The sequence below is a fragment of the Petaurus breviceps genome, unplaced genomic scaffold, assembly GCF_028583685.1.
Source record: "Petaurus breviceps papuanus isolate PSGF00001 unplaced genomic scaffold, PetGlider_PUasm1.0 90845, whole genome shotgun sequence".
Lineage (NCBI taxonomy): Eukaryota > Metazoa > Chordata > Mammalia > Diprotodontia > Petauridae > Petaurus > Petaurus breviceps.
The window spans coordinates 21,676,316-21,698,459 of NW_027187359.1; the positions used below are offsets into that span (position 1 = coordinate 21,676,316).

Genomic DNA, 22,144 nt, shown 5'->3' on the forward strand with positions numbered 1-22,144 from the left:
CTTCTATTTCTTCCCTATGACAGTTGGGAGATTCACATATGAAACTGTATGTGTTTCCAAGGGCCACCCCTCACTGTGTAAAATGTGGCTGTCAAGCTGAGATTTGTTCTGGATCATGTCCTACTGTTTGAGAAGTATTATTTGCTTAGCCTTAGGAGAAATATTGATTTTTGGATTAAAAAAACATAAAGTTAAATTGGTGTGTAAATAAAAATCACATCTTGGTTATCTTGCCCCTTTGTTCTGATTGGATTGTTCCTTTTAGGTGAAGGCCTCATCTCCAGAAGGCCCCTATAGTACAATCCAATGTCCTCTGGAAGAGTAAACACATTTACAAACTAGGTAGAGCCCTCACCTTGTTGAAAATACTGTTTGAGTTGCTTGTACCAGATTTTAGCTGGTTCTAAGAACAAACTGCCTAAGCATCAGAGCTGTTCAAGAGTTATTCCTTGGCCATTTGCAGGTCAGGTTACCTCTACTCCAGCCTTCATCCACACCTTTTCCCCATGGAAAACTTGGCCTCTTCCTCTGGATTCTGATGGGTTGGCTTTCTCCTTATCCTTCCTGGATCCAGGTCTTCACCTTACTCCCCCGTCCATCTCTGGGACATGTCACCATGGCCTATCCTGTCTATCCTTCCCCACTTTCCAGCTCACCTTCATGTGTTATCTTCTATTAGATTGTAAGATCCTTGAGAGAAGGACTGTCTGTTTGTTTCTATTTATATCCCCTATGCTTAGTACAGGACCTGATGCATGATAAGTGCTTAATAAATGTTTACTCTATCTACCTATCTATAGCCATTGAATTTGCTCTCATAAATGGTGCTTAAGCAGTTGAACATTTTGTTGAACATCTTGTAGAGTATACTCCTGCTGCAGTTATCAGTTTGATCAGATGACCTCTGAGGTTCCTTCCGACTCTACAATTCTATGATTCCACATAAGCTCAATTTCCATAGCTCCTTAAGGCTTACAAAGCAAGACAACTCTGTGAAGTAGATGTTAATCTTACTATTTCTATTTTACATGAGAAGCAGAGTGGATGGAGTGCTTTCCTTGAAGTCAGGAAGACCTCACCTATAGTCTCATCTCTGACACATACTGTCTGTGTGATCATGGGTGAGTCATCTAAGCTCTCAGTGCTCTGGGTATCTCTCTAAGACTACTTAAGTACCAGAGAAGGGGTTTTCTCATCTGGAAGTTCCTTATACCAATGACATTATAGGTCCATTTTACATATGTGGAAACTGAGGCTTAGAGAGATTGTGACTTGTTTAAGTTCATTCAGATAGAGAGCTTCAGAACCAGGTCTTAAAATCAGGTTTTTTTATTTGAAGTCCTAAGTTCTTTCCCTGATACCATATTGATATTATCTGGACCAGTTTGTCATACTAGTGGTAGACTCAGTAGAGACTAGTGGTCTTGTATGAAGAAGTCCTGGGGTGGGGCGGCTAGGTGGTGCAGTGTATAGAGCACCAGCCCTGGAGTCAGGAGAACCTGAGTTCAAATTCAGCCTCAGACACTTGACACACTTACTAGCTGTATGACCTTGGGCAAGTCACTTAACCCCAACTGCCCTTCCTCCCCCTCCAAAAAGCAAAAAAAAAAAAAAAGAGAGAGAGAGAGAGAAGTCCTGGGGGACTCCTGGGAAGAGTCCAGGAAAGTTCAGGAGCTCAAGGAGTTGCTCCAGGAAGGTAGACTTAGAAAGGTGGTAGCAATAGGAGGATCTCAGAAGCCCTGAGGATAAGTAAAGACAATTAATACTGGAAGTCTCAGTAGAGAGATATCAAAGAAGGTGGGACAGGTTATAATGGGAGTTAAGAGCTGACACCAACTCTATCTAGAGCCGTCCCTGCTGAGTCCATCAACATGCTTAACTCTAGAGGAAAGTGATGGATGACCTTTTGCCATGAGACCCCTTCCTTCCTTGCCCCAGTAGAGCAGTGTTCCTAAGAACCCACAATGAGATGTCAGACTTGCTTACCTCTCCCAGCCTTTCTTGCCAGGAAAATGGATACCCAGCCCTTCACTCTGTGCTGTTTTAGTTTCAGGACTCTGCTCAGAATGTGTCCAGTCTTACCTGAATGCCCATATAATAGGCTAAGAAGAGGAAGTAGATAGCTTCAGCTGCTACAACAAAGACATGTAAACCATTGGTGAGGGGATAAAGTCGGATACTTTGTAGTTTTGCTTGTGGAAGAAAAGCCCCTGAAAAAATTAGATGGGGTGGGGGGGAACATTCTATTAACATACAGCAACCTCACTTTACTTCTCCCTTTGACTAAAAATTCCCCAGTTCTCTAGAGTGTATTCATTCAACCTTCCCTCCCCACTTCTTTTCTTCTCTCCCCTTCCTTCCTTCCTTCCTTCCTTCCTTCCTTCCAAACAGAAGCTCTTCTGAGGGCAAGGACTATCTCATTTTTGTCTTTGTGTCCTCAGCAAACTATAATAGTGTGTATTTAATCATTGTTGAATTGAATTCCACATTTACTAAGCCCTTACTGTACTTGGAACACCATGATAGGTGCTGGGATGGATACAAGTTTGGGCACAGTAAGTGTAGGGTCAAGGGAATTAGCTGGTCAATTGAAAGATGAGCCTTTGTTTGGGACTTTAGAAAGCTTCTCTCTGTGGTGGATGTGAACATCTCTGAGACAGTCTTAGTGCCTGGAGCTTCCCTTAAGATTAATCGGTTGGTGTTAAAAGATTAAGTATGGATATGTCTCTGTCGGATTAAAGAGAGACTCATTGGAATGTCAAGGTGTTATATGTTTAGCAGTCCCAAGTTCATTTTCTTTCCAAGGACAGTGCAAACCATAGGCTGGCACCGAGTATAAAGAACTTTAAGATTCTGTGAACAACAGTGGGACCCACTAGGGAGGGAGAAGATTTATACTGATTGTTTATAAACTATTTTGGGTCCTTTATGAGCTTTCTGCATTGTTTATAAACTCTGGCAAGTCCTTTGAATCTTCTGCATTTTCTGTGGGGAAAAAAAAGAGGCTGACCTCTATGTGAGATATGCATTATAACCTTTCATACTTGTATGGCATCTGGGGGAAATCTTTTACCTATATCTTTGGACATTTACACATGAACTATATTCTGAGATTGTGTGGTTGTGGTTTGTCCTTCCTTCTTGAAGAGGACCATGAGATTTCTCAGATTGAACTCTAGGTTGGGGCCAACATAAAAGAGAAGAGGGGAGGGGACAGAAGGGAACTGAGGAAAGGAGAGGAGGGCAGGAAAAGGGAGAAAAGGGAGAGGGAGGAGCAGAGAGGAAGTAATCTTTTAGGGTCAGTCCCTAAGATTGGAACCAATCTGTATAAACACTAAATTTGCACGTGGCTGAGCCACAAGTTACATATAATATGGTACCTGGCCTCATGGCAATTATAGTCTATATTAACAATTCACATTTCTACAAAACTTTAAAATTTATGAAACATTTTTCTCATAGCTAAAAAGTAAGTAGTATAATTTTCATCCTCATTTGACAGATGAAGAAACTGAGACTCAGGTAATTTGCCCAAATTCAGGTAAAAAGTGTAGGGTTTGACCCCAGGTCTTCCACTTCAGATACAAAACTCTTTCCAATTCACCAAACTGATTTTCCATCTAAGAAAAATGTCATGGCTCCTGTTGGGCCTGGACAGAAAATTTAAAAGCCTCCATAAATCCAAACATTAAAGGGGCTGAGGGAACTCTACTAGGAGAGCCCAGGAAAAGAAAGTAGAGGAGGGACTGGTAGAGAGGGAGAAAGACAAGATGGTATTTGCTGCAGAGATTGGCCAGTTGGATAGTGGGTACAAGCACCTTAATTCTTATGCCCTCTAGATCTTCTTAGTCTTCTGGAGGCATCTATTCTAACTCATGGGATGTAATAGACACTTTACGATGAATGGATGCGCAAATGAAAGAGGAAGAGGTGAATAGGAAGTTGTTTCTAAATTGCAATTGAGCTCCTTCACCGTTAACAAAATAAGTAGACTGAGCACACAGTCTCCCTAGCAGACCAAAATGAAGGGCACTGGTAACAAGGTGAAATCAGAGAACAAGAACCTTTCTCCATTAATCAATCTTTCTCTAGCTAGCCACTGGCATGGATGCATTGGAACATAGTACAAAGGACCCCGAACTACAAATTAGAAGACCTAGGCTCTAGTTCTAGCTCTGTGGCTAGTTTGGTGTACAGCCTTGGGCAAGTTGCTTCCCCTTGTCTCCGCCCCCGCTTTGGTCCTCAGTTTCCACATCTGAAAAATAAAGGGTTTAAATTAGATCGTTTCTAAGGTTCCTTCCAGACATACCTGATAGATCTGAAAGGTGTTGTGAGACTCACTCCCCTGTTCTCAGCCTCCTAATCCACCCTTATCCCCCAGAGCCCTGATCTTCAGACTACCATAGCAGGGACCCATGTTTCTGCCACACACTCTCAGAGACTCTAACCCAGGGACTAGGACATCCAGGATTTAGAGAAGTCTCATGTTCTCAGTGTGTACAAATGTCTTGTGTGCAACAGGAGACTCAGAAGACATTTCTTACCTATAGCGTTTGTTTCAAAAGTCAGAGTCACAACACAGAAAAGGTTCACGTTAGCATTATAGATGGTAAACTCCACAAACACTGCCCTAGTGAAGGTGTCCAGCCAGGTGTTGTTGAAGAGATACTGCAGAATCCTGCCAAGAGATAAGAACATAGAATCATTGGATTTAGAGATAGGAGGGAGCTTGAGGCCATCTAGTCCAAACCTCTCATTTTACAATAGAGGAAACTGAGGCCCAGAGAAGGTAGATGACTTTCCCAAAGTCTAATAGGTATCAAGTAGAAGATTCAAGATGAAGCTCCAGGTTATTGGACTCTAAATCCAGTATTCTTTCCACTCTGATGCTCATGTGTGGGTCAGTCATCTCAGCTGATGGCCACTAAGGATGTGACTTCAAAAGTTAGCTCATGGAAGGGGTACCAAATCCCAATGGTTGGTCCCTTGTCTCCTATGTAAAGATCCATTCTTTGGGCTAAGTAAGTGTTAGGACCTCCCTTCTGGAAGTTGCCAAATGTGCTCCAGCCCTACCCTTCACCTCAGTCATATGCTCCCACCTGAAGTGCCCAGTTCACCCTGCTTCCACAGTTTCTTTTCTCAGCCAGTGCCATCAAAAAGCTCTGGGACTGTGTTAAAAGTCATCTCTGTCAGCAAGGCCTTTGGTGTTGGCCCCCAGCATTTCTCACTGATTGCATGGATTGTTTTACCCTTGAGCTCCCACAATCTACTAATGGTCACATTGGACTTTTGATTATTAGCCTTGCTTATCTGTCTGATGCCTGTGTCCTCCCGGTTCCTGTCTGTTCACTTGCTCTCTAGCCTGTTCTCTGCTCCATGTGTGCCCTTTGAGTTTGACTTACTCACTTGTTCTGACCCATAGCTATGTTCTTGACACTGTATATCCTCACTCTGAATTGCCTGCCTGGTTACCGAGATAGGCTCCAACTTGACTCTGCCAGATCTTCTCCAACTCCCACATCCTTCTCTCATAAGACCCCACCCTGACCCCACATCAGTTGTTTCTGATTCCTCACTCTGCAATACAAGATTGCTAACTCCTGTGGTCTTGACTGATCTCACCCCAAAGGGTAGAGTTTCTGCCACAAATTACACTGATCCTATTGGGATCATTCCATCAGGTGGGTTAGGGGATAAATGATGTAGGTCAATGGGCTTGATCTTTAAAATGTGACCTCCACATATACCCAAAGGAGATTGAAGAAAGCCCCCATAGATATCAACATATTCACAGAAGTACTTTTTGTGGCAATAAAGAACTGGAAACAAAATGGATGCTCATCAATCTGGGGAATAACAAAACACATTGTGGCACATGAATTTAATGAAATATTATTGCTTCATCAGAAGCAATGGATATGAAGAATTCAGAGAAGCTTGAGAAGACTTATGTGAACTGATTCAGAGGGAGCCAAGCAGAACCAGGAAAACAGTATACACAGTGGCAATAACAATGTAAATGGAAAGATCAACAAAAAGTGCCCCCAAACTGAACACTTTGTAATTATAATGAATAGCCCTGGCTTTGGGGAAGAGTTTTTTAAAAGTTCTCCTTCCTTTTTTCTTTGCAGATGTGGGCTTCTATGGAACTTTGGATATACTTTCAAATTCAGTTGATATGTTGATTAGTTTTGCTTAACTGTTTTCCTATCTTTGTTTTTAAATCTCTGTTACAAAGGATAAGCAGAGTAAGGGAGAGAGATATATTTAGAAACAAAGGTGCAATATAAAAAATATATAATAAAAAAATTTTAAATTAAGGCTATTGCTTTGTACACACAAGTATAAAGGTTATCTAAAGGTTATCCCATGGCATCTAAAATAACAGGATTAAAAAGTTCAGACATAGTTTATATAACCAACTACTTTGGTAGGTCCTGTCAATTGATGATGCCCTTTGACTTCTTAGGATATAGCCTAAGTGACACCTTGGGGCTTCCAGTTTTATAGATGACTTCTACAATTTGTGTCATAGCACATTTAGGAATGAAAATCACCAATGTGACAGCCAAGAGATGCCCCGACTGTCCCAATCCTTACCCTTCCACCTCTCCACAACTCTAGGAGTTTGCTCCTATTCTAAACTCTAGGGAGTCAGGTTCTGGATTCAGGAGAGCTGGAGTACAGACAAATTATATTAGGCTCCAGGATCAGATCCCAGAAAGAGTGAGCCAACCTGCTTTCTTTTCTAAGGTCTTCATTCTAGGCCTGGGTTGGAAGGGGATATCTTAGAATCAAAAGATCATAAGATTTAGAGATAGGAGAGATCTTAGAGTCAGTCCATAAGCATTTATTAAGCACCTATTTAGTGCATTAGGGCTGGGGAAAGTAAGAAAGGCAAAAGACAGTACCTGTCCTGAGGAACTCACAATACAATGAACCTCTTACAGGTTATCTCATGTGGTTCTTTCAATTTATAAATGCTAAAATTGGCCTGGGATTTCCCTAAGATCAAACAAGTGGTAAGAAGGAGTACAAGAAAGTGAACTCAGTCTTCTGACTCCAAATCTAGTCCCTTTCCCAGTAGACCACAAAGCCAATGGCCATATTGGTGTATGTCCAACACCAATAAGCTACTCATCACAGTTTGGAGATTTACCAAGGGGCCTTAAGATGGCTGTATATTAGACACTAAATGTAATGTCTAGCATCTTCAGGTTTAGTAGAGAACCATAGAGCCATTTCCATGACAATTATGGTACAGATATAGCTACTGGGCAGAAACAATGGAGGTCTTGACATTGGCCTTCTTTCTTGTCTGCATACTCAGATTGAGTTTTTGTGCCAGTGAACTGTTTTGTCATTAAACAGATCTAAAAGGTATCAAAGTGCCCAAATGTTTTGACAAAGGGATATAACAGCATGACTGAGCATGGCAGTGGCATGGAAAGAGGACGTGATTAGAAATCAGGAGACCTGAGTTCTAGGCTCAACTTTGTCACTAAACAGCTTTGTGGCTATAGGTAAGTCCCTGGCCCTCTCTGGACCTCAGTTTCCTCCTCTGAAAAATAAAGGTGTTGGATGAGAATTTCTTTGGGACCTCTTTTAGCTGTAATGAATCATGGTTAGATAAGACTTTGTATGGGGTGGCTAGGTGGCACAGTGAATAGAGCACTGGCCCTGAAGTCAGGAAGACCTGAGTTCAAATTTGGCCTCAGACACTTGACACATTTACTAGCTGTGTAACCTTGGGCAAATCGCTTAACCCCAGTTGCCCTCCAAAAAGCAAAAAAAAAAAAAAAAGATAAGACTTTGTAGACACTACCTTGATGCGTTCTTTGAATCTGTTCCCAGATGTATTACATATCCTCCTCCCCGATAGACTGTGAGTTTGCCCCAGACAGGTTGACCTCGTAGGTGGGTCTGGCTTTGATACTGCCAGGCCTGGGAAAGGCTAGAGCTTTCATTGCAAGCAGAGCTATTCCAACCTTCACCATAGTCAGACATGTCTTCAGCCTCCAGCGAATATGGTGCATGACACTCATGAAGAGAAGCCCACAGCTCCTGGGTGACAGGGCAGGAGTTATTGCGGATTCTGACTTGACGGATCTGTGCACTGCCAACCAGCTTTGAGTTTCCATCTGTAATAAAGCCTGAACAGGAAAGTCAACTGGGTTTAAGTAACCCATTCACTGAGAGGCAGCTATGAGTCCATGACTTTACTGACCCATCACTCCACACACTGGATCCCAGAGCCCAGCTTGTGACATCAACTCACTTTTCTTTGTCAATGGGGCTGAGGGGAGCTAATGTTCAACCCTAACAGAAGCACCACATTTAAACCCAACAGCAGAGTCCTAGATATACTTGTAGAGGGAATAGAAATGACACTAAAAAATATACTAAAGCAAGTATATACTCAGAGGAGTCTGTGCTGGAAGTGTCATAATTCTGAGGGTATTGAGGGAATGATTCTCAAGGTTTCAGAATCAGAGGAAGTTCCAAAGCTATGAAAGAAATAGACTTCATATTTGCCCCCAGAAGGAGACCAAAAGAATAACCCATAACTGCTGAAGCTTGTCTAATTTGCCATCTATATAAAAAAGAGACTAATCTATGTAGATATTGAGGTTATCCTTGCTGAATGCATTTATAGAGGAATAAGCAGAATTTCACAAGTGATATTTTGGTTAGACCACCTCTTCACTATCACATTACTGACTGAAAGATGTAAGGAATATAAGATCCCACTGGCTTGTTTTTTGACTACATTTACATTTGATTTGATAAAGCAAGAACTTACCTTGAGCAAGTCCTTCAAATTCTCTGAATCTCAGTTTTTTCATCTGTAAAATGAGGGGGTTGGACTAAAGGGACTTCAGGGAAGGATAGAGGAAAAGGACAAATGAAGGGAAAGAGGAAAGAACATTTTCTTTACCTGGATATGAACCATACAAGTTGCTCACTAACGTGGTGTTGGCCCACACAAAAAATTCCTGGAAACTAAGCACACCATCCAGTCCTGCGCAGAAGCTGTTCTCCAGGTGCCTATTGAAATAGTAGGCATTGGGGTCCCTCTGTCCATAAGCAACCAGCAAAAGCATCCATAAGAACCCTATGTAAGCTAGAAAAGAAGAAATAGGTCTGTTAAGAAGAAATTTGTGAGCCTCCCAAATGAACCTCTCTCATGGTCTAAGAGATGACTGACCTCACACAAATGTCTTCCCCTTAAGACTATTATATCTACCAAAGGCACCACCATTCTCCTGACTGCAAAACTTTGGCCATTAAGGTCAAACTCAACTGCATCTCCATAAAGCCTTCCAACTCCACCCTGCAGCTGAAACGGACATCTTCCTCCTTTATATTTCTCATAGCACTTGGTCTGGTTCTTTCCTTTGTGCTCATTTCACTCTCCATACCTGATTCATTCATTCATTTATTTTAAAATTAAATCATTTTTAAAAAAATTAACAAAAATTGATTATCCTATACCTCAAATTGATTATCCTATCCCCTCAAAGAAAAACAAGGCCCTCATAAAAAATTCAAGTAATCAACCACTCATTCACTTTTCTGCATGACATTTATTTGTGTACATGTCTTTTCCTCTGTTAGATTACAAATTCCTTGAGAACAGAGTCTGTGTTATATCTAGCTATATCCCCAGCAGTGAGCACAGGAAACTGCATGAGTAGAATGTAATTAATAAGTATTGGTTTAAATGAATTGAATATATGATTCATCCCTCCCCAGCCCTCCCAATAGTGACCAAATCTTGTTGATTCTTCCTTCATAATGCCTCTACTACCTCCTTACCATTCCCACCACTACAATTCTTCTCTTGGACACCTGGACAGGCTTTAGGTTGGAGGGAAGGGTTGGCCCAACTGGGAAACAAATGAAAAAGGAAATCAGCTAAGGAGAGACCTTACCCAATATTTCTCGAATTAAGGCAAATGCTCTCTGTTCCTTGAGGCGATTCTTCTTCATCTTCTCAACATCAGCATCAAGAGGGGGTTGGTAGATGCCACTTTGACTGTCCCTACGGGCTCGGAAGAAAATATCTGAATCTGTCAATGCAAAAGACAGTGGCACCCTTTAGGCCAGAGATCTTTTCTCCTGCAGTCTCTTTAATCAGTTATACGGAAACTGCAATAGAAGAGAAATGTTGGTGGGATCCCAAACCCATGTCTGGGGCACACATGCTTATGGCCAGCTGAATAATGGAGGATTCTAATCAAGAAATCTTGTAGAACTTATAGTTAGGGAGCTGGCATCTCAGCCTTTGTGGGGTGACAATTACTTTAGATAGCACTCCCTTGGGAAAACCCCATGATTCTGCCTTCTGTCTAGGTTCCTGACAAAGAGGATTGGAAAATCTTAGACAGAGTCTGGTTGGGGTTCTTCCTCAATCTCTACTCAAGGAAAGACCTGTCCCAGTCTCTAGGGCTGAGTCAAGTTCATTGGTCTTTGCATCAAGCAAAATGAGCTTTCAAGATAAAGGCTATGTGTAAACTCAAAGGTTTCTGCTTGTTCTGAAGAATCCTTGCCTCTCACTGTGTCTTTCTGTTTTCTGAGAAGTTTTCATAGAGAACTATTGCGCTATAGGTTGGTCTTACCTAGACCAAGCTACTTGGCCAGTGTCCCAGACACAGCGTCTCACAGAAGGCTCTTGGGTCTATCCCATGCCATGCCTGGTCCTTCCTTGGGGTCAGAGGAAGTATGCCCTATAATGTTCTACATTCAGATTCAGACCTATAGGTCCAGGAGGGGAAGGGTATATCAGTTTCTATGAGCATAAGATTCAATGAGACTGTTAGAGTAATCTTAGGCCCCTCAACGTACTCTGTGATCCAGTGATACTGATCTTGATGCTCCTCAGGAACAACATTCCATCTCCTCACTCCCAGACATTTTCCCTGGCTGTCCTTCACACTCGAACTCCCTCTCTCCTCATCTTCATTCCTTGGCTTCCCTGACTTCCTTCAATTCTCAACTAAGTTTCACCTTCTGCAAGGAGTCTTTCCCAATCCTCCTTAATCTTAGTGCTATCCCTCTGAGACTAACCCCTATTTACCCTGAATATATCTTGTTTGTTCACATGTTGTTTCCCCCTTACGTTATGAGTTCCTTGGGGAAAGAGCCAAGATGGTAGAGTAAAAGATTATGAACACCTTAAGAAGAAGTTTTTGTTTGTTTGGGGTTTTTTCCTTTCATTTTATCCCCAGTACTTAGTATAGGACCAGCATGGCACACAGTAGGTCCTTAATAAATGCTAAATGGTTGATTGCTAGCATGGCATACATATATAGCACTTCATATGCAGTGTGGTGCCATGAAAAGAACAGGAACTTGGAGTCAGAACCTGAGTGGATCTCAACTCTGTCATTACCAGTGTGATCTTGCATAAGACACAATCTCTTTGGGTCTTAGTTGCTGCCTCTAATAAAATGAAGGTGTTGGATTAGATCTTTATGGTCCCTTCTAGCTCTGTGTCTATAATCCCATCCTGTCCAACCTATTTCCTATCCTTTTATTTGATCCTTATCACAATCTGTGAGGGAGGCAAGACAGAGATTGTTACTCTACTGATGAGGAAGCCAAAGATCTCAGAGTTGCCCCAGGTCATACAACTAGCTAATCAGCCAGGCAACAAGCCATCAACAAGTATTTATTATAATTTATTGCTAATTTATCAACTAGTGAGTGGCAGACCCAGGACTTGAACTAGAGTCTTTTGACTCCAAATCCATTTCTTTCTTCCTCACACTCTGATGCATTCCTGTAAGTGTCCAAGAAACGATTAGCCCTCTCTTTTCTGGTATCTTTTACTAAGCTGGAGACTGTTTTCACCTTTCTCTATATTCGTAACACTTAGGACAGGACCTAGAACTTAGTAAATGCTTAATAAATGATTGTTGACTAATTTTACTAGGAAACAGTAGGTGCTTGGTAACTTCTAGGCTTCTAGATAATTCTGCCAGATCCTTTCTCCTCACACCTTGTTGGGTGGGAGATATCTATCCAGGAATAACAGGGAAGTTCCCTGGAAACTGTGAGTCACTGCAGTAGGAACAGCAACTCTTCCTTCCCCCTTGCTAAAGCCATTCTCCAGGAGTTGTTGAATTTCAAACCCTTAAAGTCCAAATGGACCTTAGTAAACATTTAAACCAGCAGTTTTCAAAGTGTGTTCTGAGGACTCCTAGTTGTCCTAACACCCTTTCAGGGAGCGTTTGAAGACAAAACTATTTTTATAACAATACTAAGATGTTATTTGCCTATTAAAATATTCCTCCCTTGTCCAACTACATATCTGCGTGAGGCCAAAATTTCTTTATACACAACCAAAACAATATATTGCAACAGACTGGATGCAGAAGCATTGTCCTCAACTCCCTGCAGAAGCAGGGACAATACAACTATTTTCTATTTAGCCAGAGATAGATTTGCAAAAATATAACAATGCTACTCTTTTCACTAATTTTTTGTTTTGTAAAATTTCGTTATTTTTCATTAGCATTTTATTTATGTTAAGATATAATGAGTTTATTGTTATTTTTAAATGAATTAAATATTTTAAAATTTATTAGTTTTTCTTTCTTTCTTTCTTTTTGGCGGGCAATTGGGGTTAAGTGACTTACCCAAAGTCAAATAGCTAGTAAGTGTGTCAAGTGTCTGAGGTCAAATTTGAACTTAGGTCCTCCTGACTCCAGGGCTGGCACTCTATTCACTGTGCCACCTTGCCACCCCAGTTTTTATTTCTAATGTGAATATTTATAAATATGACAGTGATAAACAAAAAACTTTTTGAAATCTTCAAAAATTCTTAAGAGTGTACAGGGGCTCTAAGACCAGCAAATTTGAAAACCACTGATTTAATCCAAGCCCCTCATTTTACAGATGAAGAAACTGAGGCCCAGAGAGGGGAACTTAAGCTTAAGGTCATCTGGCAGGTAAGTAGCATATTCTAAATTCAAACTCAAGTCTTTTGATTGAAGACTTTATTGACAAATCCGCTACCTTCTGAGACAGCTGAGAGCACAAGCAAGGTAGGATTTTTGTGGGTTTTTTCTTTTTGTGGTTGGAGTTCAATGTCCCAGGCTCAGGCTAAATTGTGAACATCTGAAGGATTAATCTCCTCTGAACCATGATAATTCACAGCTGTGCTGAGTCAAGCAAGTTTTGTATCTTCTGGCTCTGGGCCAATCAGGGACCAGTCTTTGTTATATATTCTGGGAGGTTGGCATTTTGCTTTGGGGGTTCGCTCACAACAAGGATCTTTGATTTCCTGGTTGAGACTCCCAGTAGCTGTATGTTCAGACCTCCCCACCTCCCAACTGCTTAGATGTCTGTGCTCCCTCCATCCAGTGATGTATGTCAAGTGTATAGCAGTATTGCTATGTTCAGATAGCTGGAGCCCTGTTTGATGGTCTTTGTGCTAATTGTTCTGCTTGTATTTTCTATCCTCACTTCTTTCTCTGTAATTAAAATAGGATTGTTAACCCCTTTAAAGCTGTCTTTTCTATACAAAGTAGATCAAAAGAACCTGTGCTAGCAGCCCACCCTGTGTGCTAGTGTGGTTGCTAATACATAGCTCATTCCACCTTTGAACAGCTTTAATTGTTCAGAGGGCATCTAGGTGGTATAGTGGATAGAACCCTGGGATCAGAACCAGAAAGACTCATCTTTGTGGGTTCAAATCTGGCTTCACACACTTACTATCTGTGTGACCTTGGGCAAATCACTTAGCCCTGTTTGCCTCAGCTCCTCATCTTTAAATGAGCTGGAGAAGAAAATGGCAAACCGTGTTAGTATCTTTGCCAAAAAAAACCAAAACAAAAACCAAAAAACCCAAATGGACCCAACTTGAAAACAACTTAACAACATAGAGCCTAAATCTGTCTTTCTACAACTCGCACTCACTGCTCCTAACTCTCTTCTCTGGAACCAAATGGAATAAGTGGAAAAGAGCTGGGTTTGGAGTTAAGAGGACCTAATCACTGGTGTGACCTTGAAAAAATTACCTAACCTCTCTGTGCCTTAGTTCTCTCATCTGTAAAATGAGTATGTTGTACTAGGTGACCTCTGAGGTTCCTTCTGTCCTTACACATATGATATTGTGATACTATGATTATGTCCAGTCATATTATAGCCAGGACAAGTGAGGCTCAGAGAGGCCGGTGAGTTACACAACAACTTGGTGACATTGGAATACAGCCTTTGAAGCTCTTCACCTAACTAAGGGAGTTACTTTGGTGAAGAAAAGTCTACTTCTGTTGAACAAATGAATGTCATATGAGGCAAAGGAATAATTATTTCTTTTGAATCAGTATGTGCAATAACACAAGATGACTTTAGCTCCAGGAGTGGGGAGGCAAAGTCCCTGAAAACTACAGAATGAAGGCTACACCAGGGGAGTTTTCACCATGCTCCCACTTATTACCTGGGCCACATAGGTGTCCAACCATAGGTGCTGAATAGTCTTCCTCTTGATCTACTTTCTTCAAGACTAGGGCAAAGAAGGCAGCAAATCCCAGGACCTGAAATTTAATTCAATTCAATAAAAATTAATAAAGTATGCCATGTACTATGCTAGGTTCCAGGGACAAAAATGACAAAAACAAAACTGTCTACCCTCAAGGAACTTACATTCTACTGAGGACCACCAGCTATGGATGCTAAGACTCACAGGGCCCGTTTTGTTTACACTGGCCCAGATATTGACTTCAGATCTCTTCTCCTCCTATCTCTGTTGTGAGGGAGGCACAAGGTCCCACCAACCTGGGCAATCTCTATATTTTCTTCATGTGACTTGGTGTATAATAGTGTAACTATCTTACCCTTCTATTTCCTTCTTCAAAATATTTGCCTAAGCCACTCTCCTTGCCTGAAACATACTCCTTCTTCATATGGGCCTCTACAAATCCTTTTCTTCCTTCAAGGCCCAGATCAGGAGATACCTTCTCCATGAAGAACACTAATCCTCACAGCTGAAAATGACCTCTCTTTCCTCAAATCTTCCTAGATGATTCTGTCTGAATTTATCTTTTGTTTCCATAACTCCTTACCTTACCATTAAACCTTTATTCTTTTGCATTTTTTTTAGAGGGGGGAATGCAAAACAGTTGGGGTTAAGTGACTTTCCCAAGGTCACACAGCTAGTAAGCGTTAAATGTCTGAAGTTGGATTTGAACTCAGGTCCTCCTGACTCCAGGGCCTTCACTGCACCACCTAGCTGCCCCTGAATTAAACCTTTTTTGAGTACATATTATTTTCTCATAGTAGAATGTATGCAACTTAAGGACACAGGACTTATAGGACTTTTTTTTTTAATCATTGTATCTCTAGGATCTTGCACAAATTAGAAGCTTTAATACCTACTGATTGACTGATGCTTAATAAATTTGTTGAAATACATTAAAGTGAGCAAAACAGAAAACACCACACTTATAGTTAAGAGGCAATGATGTGGACAGACGTCCACTCAGATTGCTTAGATAAATAGAGAGTCACCAGCTACAATCTTTTTGGTAAGATGGAGGACCACCAGGTTTTAGCATCTGCTTTGCCACTGAGTCCTAAGATCCCCTGGGCCTTAACATTTGTCCTCTAGACCCCATGAACATTACCGTCAGACTTGTTGGGGTGCCCTAAGCACTCCTGGGCCTTGCTATCCTCCCTGCACCTGAAACCTCTTATATGTGTTGTCTCTTCAATTAGAATATGAGCTCCTTGAGAGCAAGGGCTCTTTTACTTATCTCTTTGTATCCCAAAAGCTTATTAGTAAGTGCTCAATGTATTTTAAAACTCACTTTTCATTCATTCATTGACTTCGGAGAAATGATCACAATAGAATGGTACTGAAAAGCTGGCTTTGAGACTTTTCATGATGTTATACCTGGTGTCTGTCTTCTCAGGAAACACATTGATCCCACATGGAAACTGACCTAATTGAAACCCATTCAAGTAGGTGGCAGGAAGTAGAAGTCAGGCCCTGGGAGACTGTAGGAAACATTACCTTCAGGGGTTGGGTGATAAAAACACTTTCCACAAATGAGACTGCCATGGAAAGAAGCCATTTGATGGAGTTGTCTTTCCCATAGTGCAGCCCATACAGCATGGTAAAGAAGGCTGCAACACCACTGGTGCTCACGACAAGCAGCCAGCCAACGAGGGCAAACCACCAGGGTAGGCCTGGGCCAGCAGAGCCTTGCTTGCTGGACCCAAAGATGCTCACTTTGGACTGGACTCTAAGAAAGGGAAAGAAGAGAAGGAGAAGGAGAAGGAGAAGTGAGAGGAGAGAGGGGGAGGGGACAACACAGAGTTTAGCCCTCTGAGGAAAATTCTACTTTGTCCTTAGAGGCAGATATAAGGCCCATCAATTAGTTGGGTAGGACTATTTCTGGCAATTGTTAAACTCAGGGTAATATCTCCATTTTAAAAGGCCCTTGGCCTAAAAGTGAATTTGGTTTCCATAATGAGTAAGGAAAATTATTTTTAGTCTTTTTTTCAGATTTTCTTTCCTTGTAGGGTTGGGGTGGGCAGTTTCTATTCTATCACCACTCTTCCAAAAAGCCCTGTACCATACACAGCAAGCCTTTAGATTCAAAATACCTAAAGGCTTAGATGATCCCCTGAGAAATTAAGGACTAGAGGATGGCCTTTCCTCCTGGAAAGGAGCCCAAAGGAGTTGATTAACTGACTCTTTTCTCAGGCTGTAAAGGTCTAGATGTTGTTGTCAGTCAGATGGAGAAGTCTTACAGAGAGACAAAAAAGCCTTTTTCTGGAATCTTCCTCTCAGGAGGACTAAGAGGGTAGGGCTGGGAAAGGGGTAGGGGTGAATCTGGGTAAATGTGATGAGGAACTCTGCCCAGCAGATCCAATGAGAGATTTTTTGACCTGAGAGACATAGAACTTATGAACTCTTTCTCTCAGGAGGACTAAGAAGATGAGATTGGCAGAGATGCAGGGGGTGAATCTGAGTAAATGTGACCAGGAGTACTTCCCAAAAGGGCCACCTCCTCCCTCTATGCAGTAGCTACCAGCTGGGCCAGGCTGGGTCAGGTGGGAGGTAGGTTCCATACTGTCTCCTAAGGCAGAATCAGCCTGATCCAAGGTTACCTCATACTGGCTGGTTCCTGGGAACTATCCTGGCTCCCCAGAAGGCTTTTCAGGGTCTGGACCTGCACCATTGCCTGGGCATGGCTCTTAGGATCCTGGAAACCATGAGGCCCCAGAAATTCAAGTTCTTTCTCTACGTGTTGAAGATGCATAAAGAGATGATGACTGTAATCACTGCTCTGGAGCCAATTCTTCATCTCCTTCTTGATTCTGGGGATTCTGGTTTGCTCTGGGTGACAGAGAAAAAACATGCCAGTAGATGGACAGACATAAAAAGGAAATTGTTCTTTACTGTCCCCTAATCCTCCAAACTCCCTGCTACTTCAAGGACTAACTCTGAATATAGGATACCATGGGTATATTGCTTCCTTGGCCTTAGGACTGGATTGTTAATAGGATGTAGTTAGAGCTTTCCATAGAATGGTCGTGCATATTGGCAGGGTTGGTTGGTCTGGGCAGGGCCAATGTGTAGTACAGGGGTGAGGGCCCAGAAAAAACCAAAGGGTAAAACATCACCAGGCAATAACAGTAGAAGTTGGGGGTGGGGAAGAGGTGTCACAGAAACAGAATGTACATGTTCAAGGTCCAGAAATATGGGCTAGCAAAATAGAAGCCATCATTATCCAAAGGTTGAAACAGTTAAGCATGATAGGGAGCAGATCTGTGATTTAGTTGATACAGAGACATTCTCTCTACCAATTCAGTTCAGCACTTTTCCTGCAACTTATTGTCTTAAAGAATGCCTAGAGCAAATAAGAAACAAGTTAAGTGACCTATCCGGGGTCACATAGCCATTATGTGTCAGAGGAGGGACTTGAACCCAGGTCTTCCTGGTTCTGAGGTCATCTCTCTATCCACTATATTATCTTGCCTTTCATAGATCTATAATATGTCTATATCACGCACATATATGTATGTACAATATAATATACATATTTAGTACCATTTGCCAATCAAAACAACCTTGGACAAAATGTGTGTGCATCCAAGAGTTTCATAATTTTCAAAGTATTTTTACATTTATATTACACTATATCATATTTACATTTATTTATTATATTTACAATTACATTTACTAAATGCCAGAATCAGGATCCAAAATAAGATTTATTAAGATAGAATTTAGTAGGGATAAATGTAGTCTTATACTTGGATTAAAAAAATTACTTCACAAATATAAGAAAGGGAAAGAAATAGTTCATATGAAAAAGATCCAGGTGTCTTAGCAAACTATAAGCTCAATATAAGTCAACAATGTGAAATGGCAATGAATAAAACTAACTTGACCTTGGGTTACACTCAAGAAGCATAGAGGTAATGGTCGTCTGTAATCTCCCCTGATCAAGCTGTGTCTGAAATACGGTGCTCAGTTCTAAGCATTGCATTTTAGAAAGGAGGGTCCTGAGATGGGCAGCTAGGAGGGTGTTAAAGTTCAAGTTTAAGTTCTATGGAGATAGTCTGGAACTAGGTATTGAGAAGAGAAGACTCATTAAGGATGTGACAACTGTCTTCAAATATTTGAAGAGCATTTATATGGAAGATGGAATAAATTTCTGAGTAAATTTCCTAAATGAAGAGAATAAGGATCAATGGTTGGATGGCACAAAAAAACAAATTTTTGTTTGTCTTAAGGATAAACTTTCTAGCCATTAGAATGATGCAGAAGTGGAAAGATCAGCTTTTGGAAGTAGTGCATTCCCTTTCATGGAGGTCTTTAAGCTAAGGCTGGAGGACTAGTGTTAGGTTATCTTATAGTGGGCCTGCCTTTTCAGGTATATGTCATATTAACTGTCTTTCCTTTTTTGAAATTCTGATGTGTCCTCATTCTACCTTTATGAGATGAGCAGGGATATTACTCATTTTCTCACTCCTTCCCCGTAGGGCTGAACCTCAAAGCTGGCTCAGCTTCCTCCAATGCTGGGCAATTCATATTTCACCAGCCTCATTCTTTGGCAAAGGGTCAGAATTACCACCAGCTGGATGCTGGGCTCTTTCCCTCAGGCTTAATGGGGGGGCCACACAGTCATACAGATGTATGCCCTGCTCCTTTTGTTCCTCAGTTCTCTGATTGAGCTCTGTTGAAGTAGAGAGTGCTACCACACTGCTGTCCTAGCCAGAGCAAGCTTTTGACTTTTGGTATTCCTAAGCACCAGGAAGTGTAGAGTTGATTTTTGTTGCAAGTGAGTGCGTCTGCTTATGCAGTCCTGCCCACACAGTGGGGAGGTGATATAGCAGTCCTGAGCGATTGAGCTTGGGATTTTTCTTCTTTGCTGTTAGTTCATTGTGTTTTTACCTCATTTGGGTCCTTGGTGTTTTAGACCACAGACAAAACTGAAAGTGCTTCATCACTTCTATGTGATTCCTATTTTAGAGAGGTTTGAGAGGTCAGAGAAAATGTCTACCATCTTCTTGGTCACATGACCAAAACCACAATTTGGAGTCCAAGCTTTTCGCAACAGGTGGTAGAAGGAACTCTAGCCATAATGGTAGGAGATGGAATACCAGCAAAGACAAAAGAAGGGACCATTTGTTTTTATGGGCCATAAATATGTAGTGTTTGTACCTGAATTCTATGAAGAAAATAGATTATAAAAACTGGTCTGCCTATATGGCATAGTTTTAAGAGGATTGGATGTAGAATTTGAAATCCTGAGTTCAAATCTCAGCTCTCTTACTACTTACATGATTTTGGGCAGATAATCTGGAAAATGGATTGGATGACATCTAAGATCCCTTTCCAGTACCAATTCTATAACTATTCATCTACACAACGTCCCTTCATTTTTCCTGGAAGGATGATAATAAGCCATCATAAGTTTTCCTAGCCTAAACTGACCACAGTCTCCAACCTGATTACCAGAATCTGAGTCATTCCAAACAGTATCTTTGGACCCATCCCCAGTGAGTCAATAATTATATTTTCAAATTGGCTATGTGGACATTTGCTATTTGCACCAGGCTATTAGATCTGGGTGACAAGTGGATAGCCTTATGCAGTGTCCTTTGGACACTGTCCTTGGACAGCCCTATGCAGTGTCCTTTGTCTAGAAGATTGACCTCCCTTTGAAGAGAAGCAAATGGGGAAGGGGCAAAGGCCTTTTTCTTCTTCTAAGATCACTTTCAGCAAGAAAACAAAAACTTGATTGGAACTTTTCCTCCCTGTTTTATTTTTAACTTTCCACAGAATCAGAATCTCTAAGATAGAAAGGGTTTCATAATTAATCTAACCCAACCAATACCTGAACAAAAATCTGTTCACCATGTATGATAAGTGATTGGTTGGCCAGCACCCACTCAAAGACCTCCAGTGACAGGAAATGTACTACCTCTTGAGGCAACCTCTTCTACAATGAAATGGTTCTAATTGCTATCAAGTTTTACCTTATATAGAGCCTAAATCTTCTGGTTTCCATCTCCTACTAGTTAGATGTTTCTAGTTCTGTCCTTTGGGGCCAACTTAAAAAACTAATACCTCTCCTTTGTATCTATCATTTTTTTTTACATTTACTCCATTCCCACCTTCTGAGAAATGAGATCTAGGTTCTGTGTATCATCTCAATCTTCTTCCCTCCTCTGGCTCGAGATTTGTGTTTAGCTCTTCCTTGGTCTTATTCCATTTAATACCATTGCCCTCCTCCCTTCTGTTGCTCCTGAAAGTTGTTAGGCAATCTCCCTCACTCCTACCATGTGCATTTTCCAGGGAGACCAGACCTATCCCTGTGTATGGCAGGCTGGCATACCCCATATACTAAGGAAAGCAATATGTTCTTCTCTTGGAGACTCAGATATATATATTCCACAAACATTTACTGAGTACCCACTATTTAGTGAATGAAAGCTTCTGGGATGGCATCATGGAAGCCCTAATCCTGGCATTAAATGCCTAAACACTTTGGCTTTAACCTATCTTTTCATCATAATTTCATTCTACTCCCTTTATTGTGCAATGGTATACAACAAAATCCCATTAGGCCTTTGCTGTTTGTATCTACATACAAAAAGATCAGCAATGGGGGTAAGCAGGTAACAACTACACTGACCTTACCTCCTGGGCATGGCTTGCTCATATTACTGTCAGACATAATTTGCCCACAGAACAAAACTGGAAAGGATTTTAATGAGGACAGGAAAAAAAAGAATGTCTCCACCTTCACCCTTAGGTGAAGGTTGGCCTTGGAGTAAGTAGGCCAACTTGGAAACTGCTATGGTAATATTGGTGTAAAAGCCTGGACTTTCTGGTCTTGAAAGCAATAGGAATAGAAAAGAGGAGACAAATATAAGACACATCTGGCAGGAAAAATCACAGTTGACTTGATGACTGACTTGTTATGGAGGAGGAAGATAAAGGAGTCAAATAACTAAGTCTTTGAGCCTGGATGGCAAGGGTGGTGCTGCTATCTACACAAGTCCTGTACAAGAAATCTGGCAGAAGGCATTGATTTAGTGGGACACATGATAAAGTCTGTTTTGGACCTGTTGAGTTTGGGAAGCTGGTTAGACACACAAGTGAAGATATCTATCAGGCAGATATCACTATGAGAGAAGAGTTTGGGAGAGTAGACACACTAGAGAGCCTAGATTCTAGGCTCTAGAAAATGAAGACCCTGGGATAGAGCGGGGAGGTAGAGGAGTTAGTTTTCGCAAAGAGAAAGGATATCTTTTCTTCTGATGTGGAAAGAAAGCAGCAGAAAATGGATTCAATATAGAAAAAAATCTGTGACTTTGATGAATGTATGGCTTCAGAGGGTCTGGGTAGAGGAATTTGGTGGGAAAGGAAAGTGAGGGTACAGGCAATGAATGGCCTTAATCCTCTCAGTAATTAGGAAGTGAGGTCATCTGATGAAAGAAAGACAAGGTTGGACTCGAAGCCTTGAAGGATGTGAACAAATCTGGACTGGGTCACTGTTCAGAAGTTGAAAGGGAAGCAACAAGAGATGCTTCTGCTTTATTCCAAAAAGAATGAAAGTTTGGAGATCACATCTAATAGCTGATCACAGAAGCTATAAGAGACTTATTCTTC

The 22,144-nt window shown here is 41.3% G+C and overlaps 1 protein-coding gene across 1 annotated transcript in view; it reads right to left on the reverse strand.

Moving 5' to 3' along the window:
- Nucleotides 1-22,144, reverse strand: part of LOC138149208 (polycystin-1-like protein 2) — a 124,762-nt gene that overhangs the window by 18,637 nt on the left and 83,981 nt on the right. The window contains exons 30-37 of the mRNA XM_069072232.1: nucleotides 17,125-17,353; nucleotides 16,022-16,235; nucleotides 14,447-14,543; nucleotides 9,936-10,073; nucleotides 8,939-9,124; nucleotides 7,826-8,153; nucleotides 4,545-4,678; nucleotides 2,083-2,210 (exon numbers count right to left, since the gene is read on the reverse strand). Of these exons, the coding sequence (XP_068928333.1) occupies nucleotides 2,083-2,210; nucleotides 4,545-4,678; nucleotides 7,826-8,153; nucleotides 8,939-9,124; nucleotides 9,936-10,073; nucleotides 14,447-14,543; nucleotides 16,022-16,235; nucleotides 17,125-17,353 (1,454 nt within the window). The remainder of the gene's footprint in view (nucleotides 1-2,082; nucleotides 2,211-4,544; nucleotides 4,679-7,825; nucleotides 8,154-8,938; nucleotides 9,125-9,935; nucleotides 10,074-14,446; nucleotides 14,544-16,021; nucleotides 16,236-17,124; nucleotides 17,354-22,144) is intronic.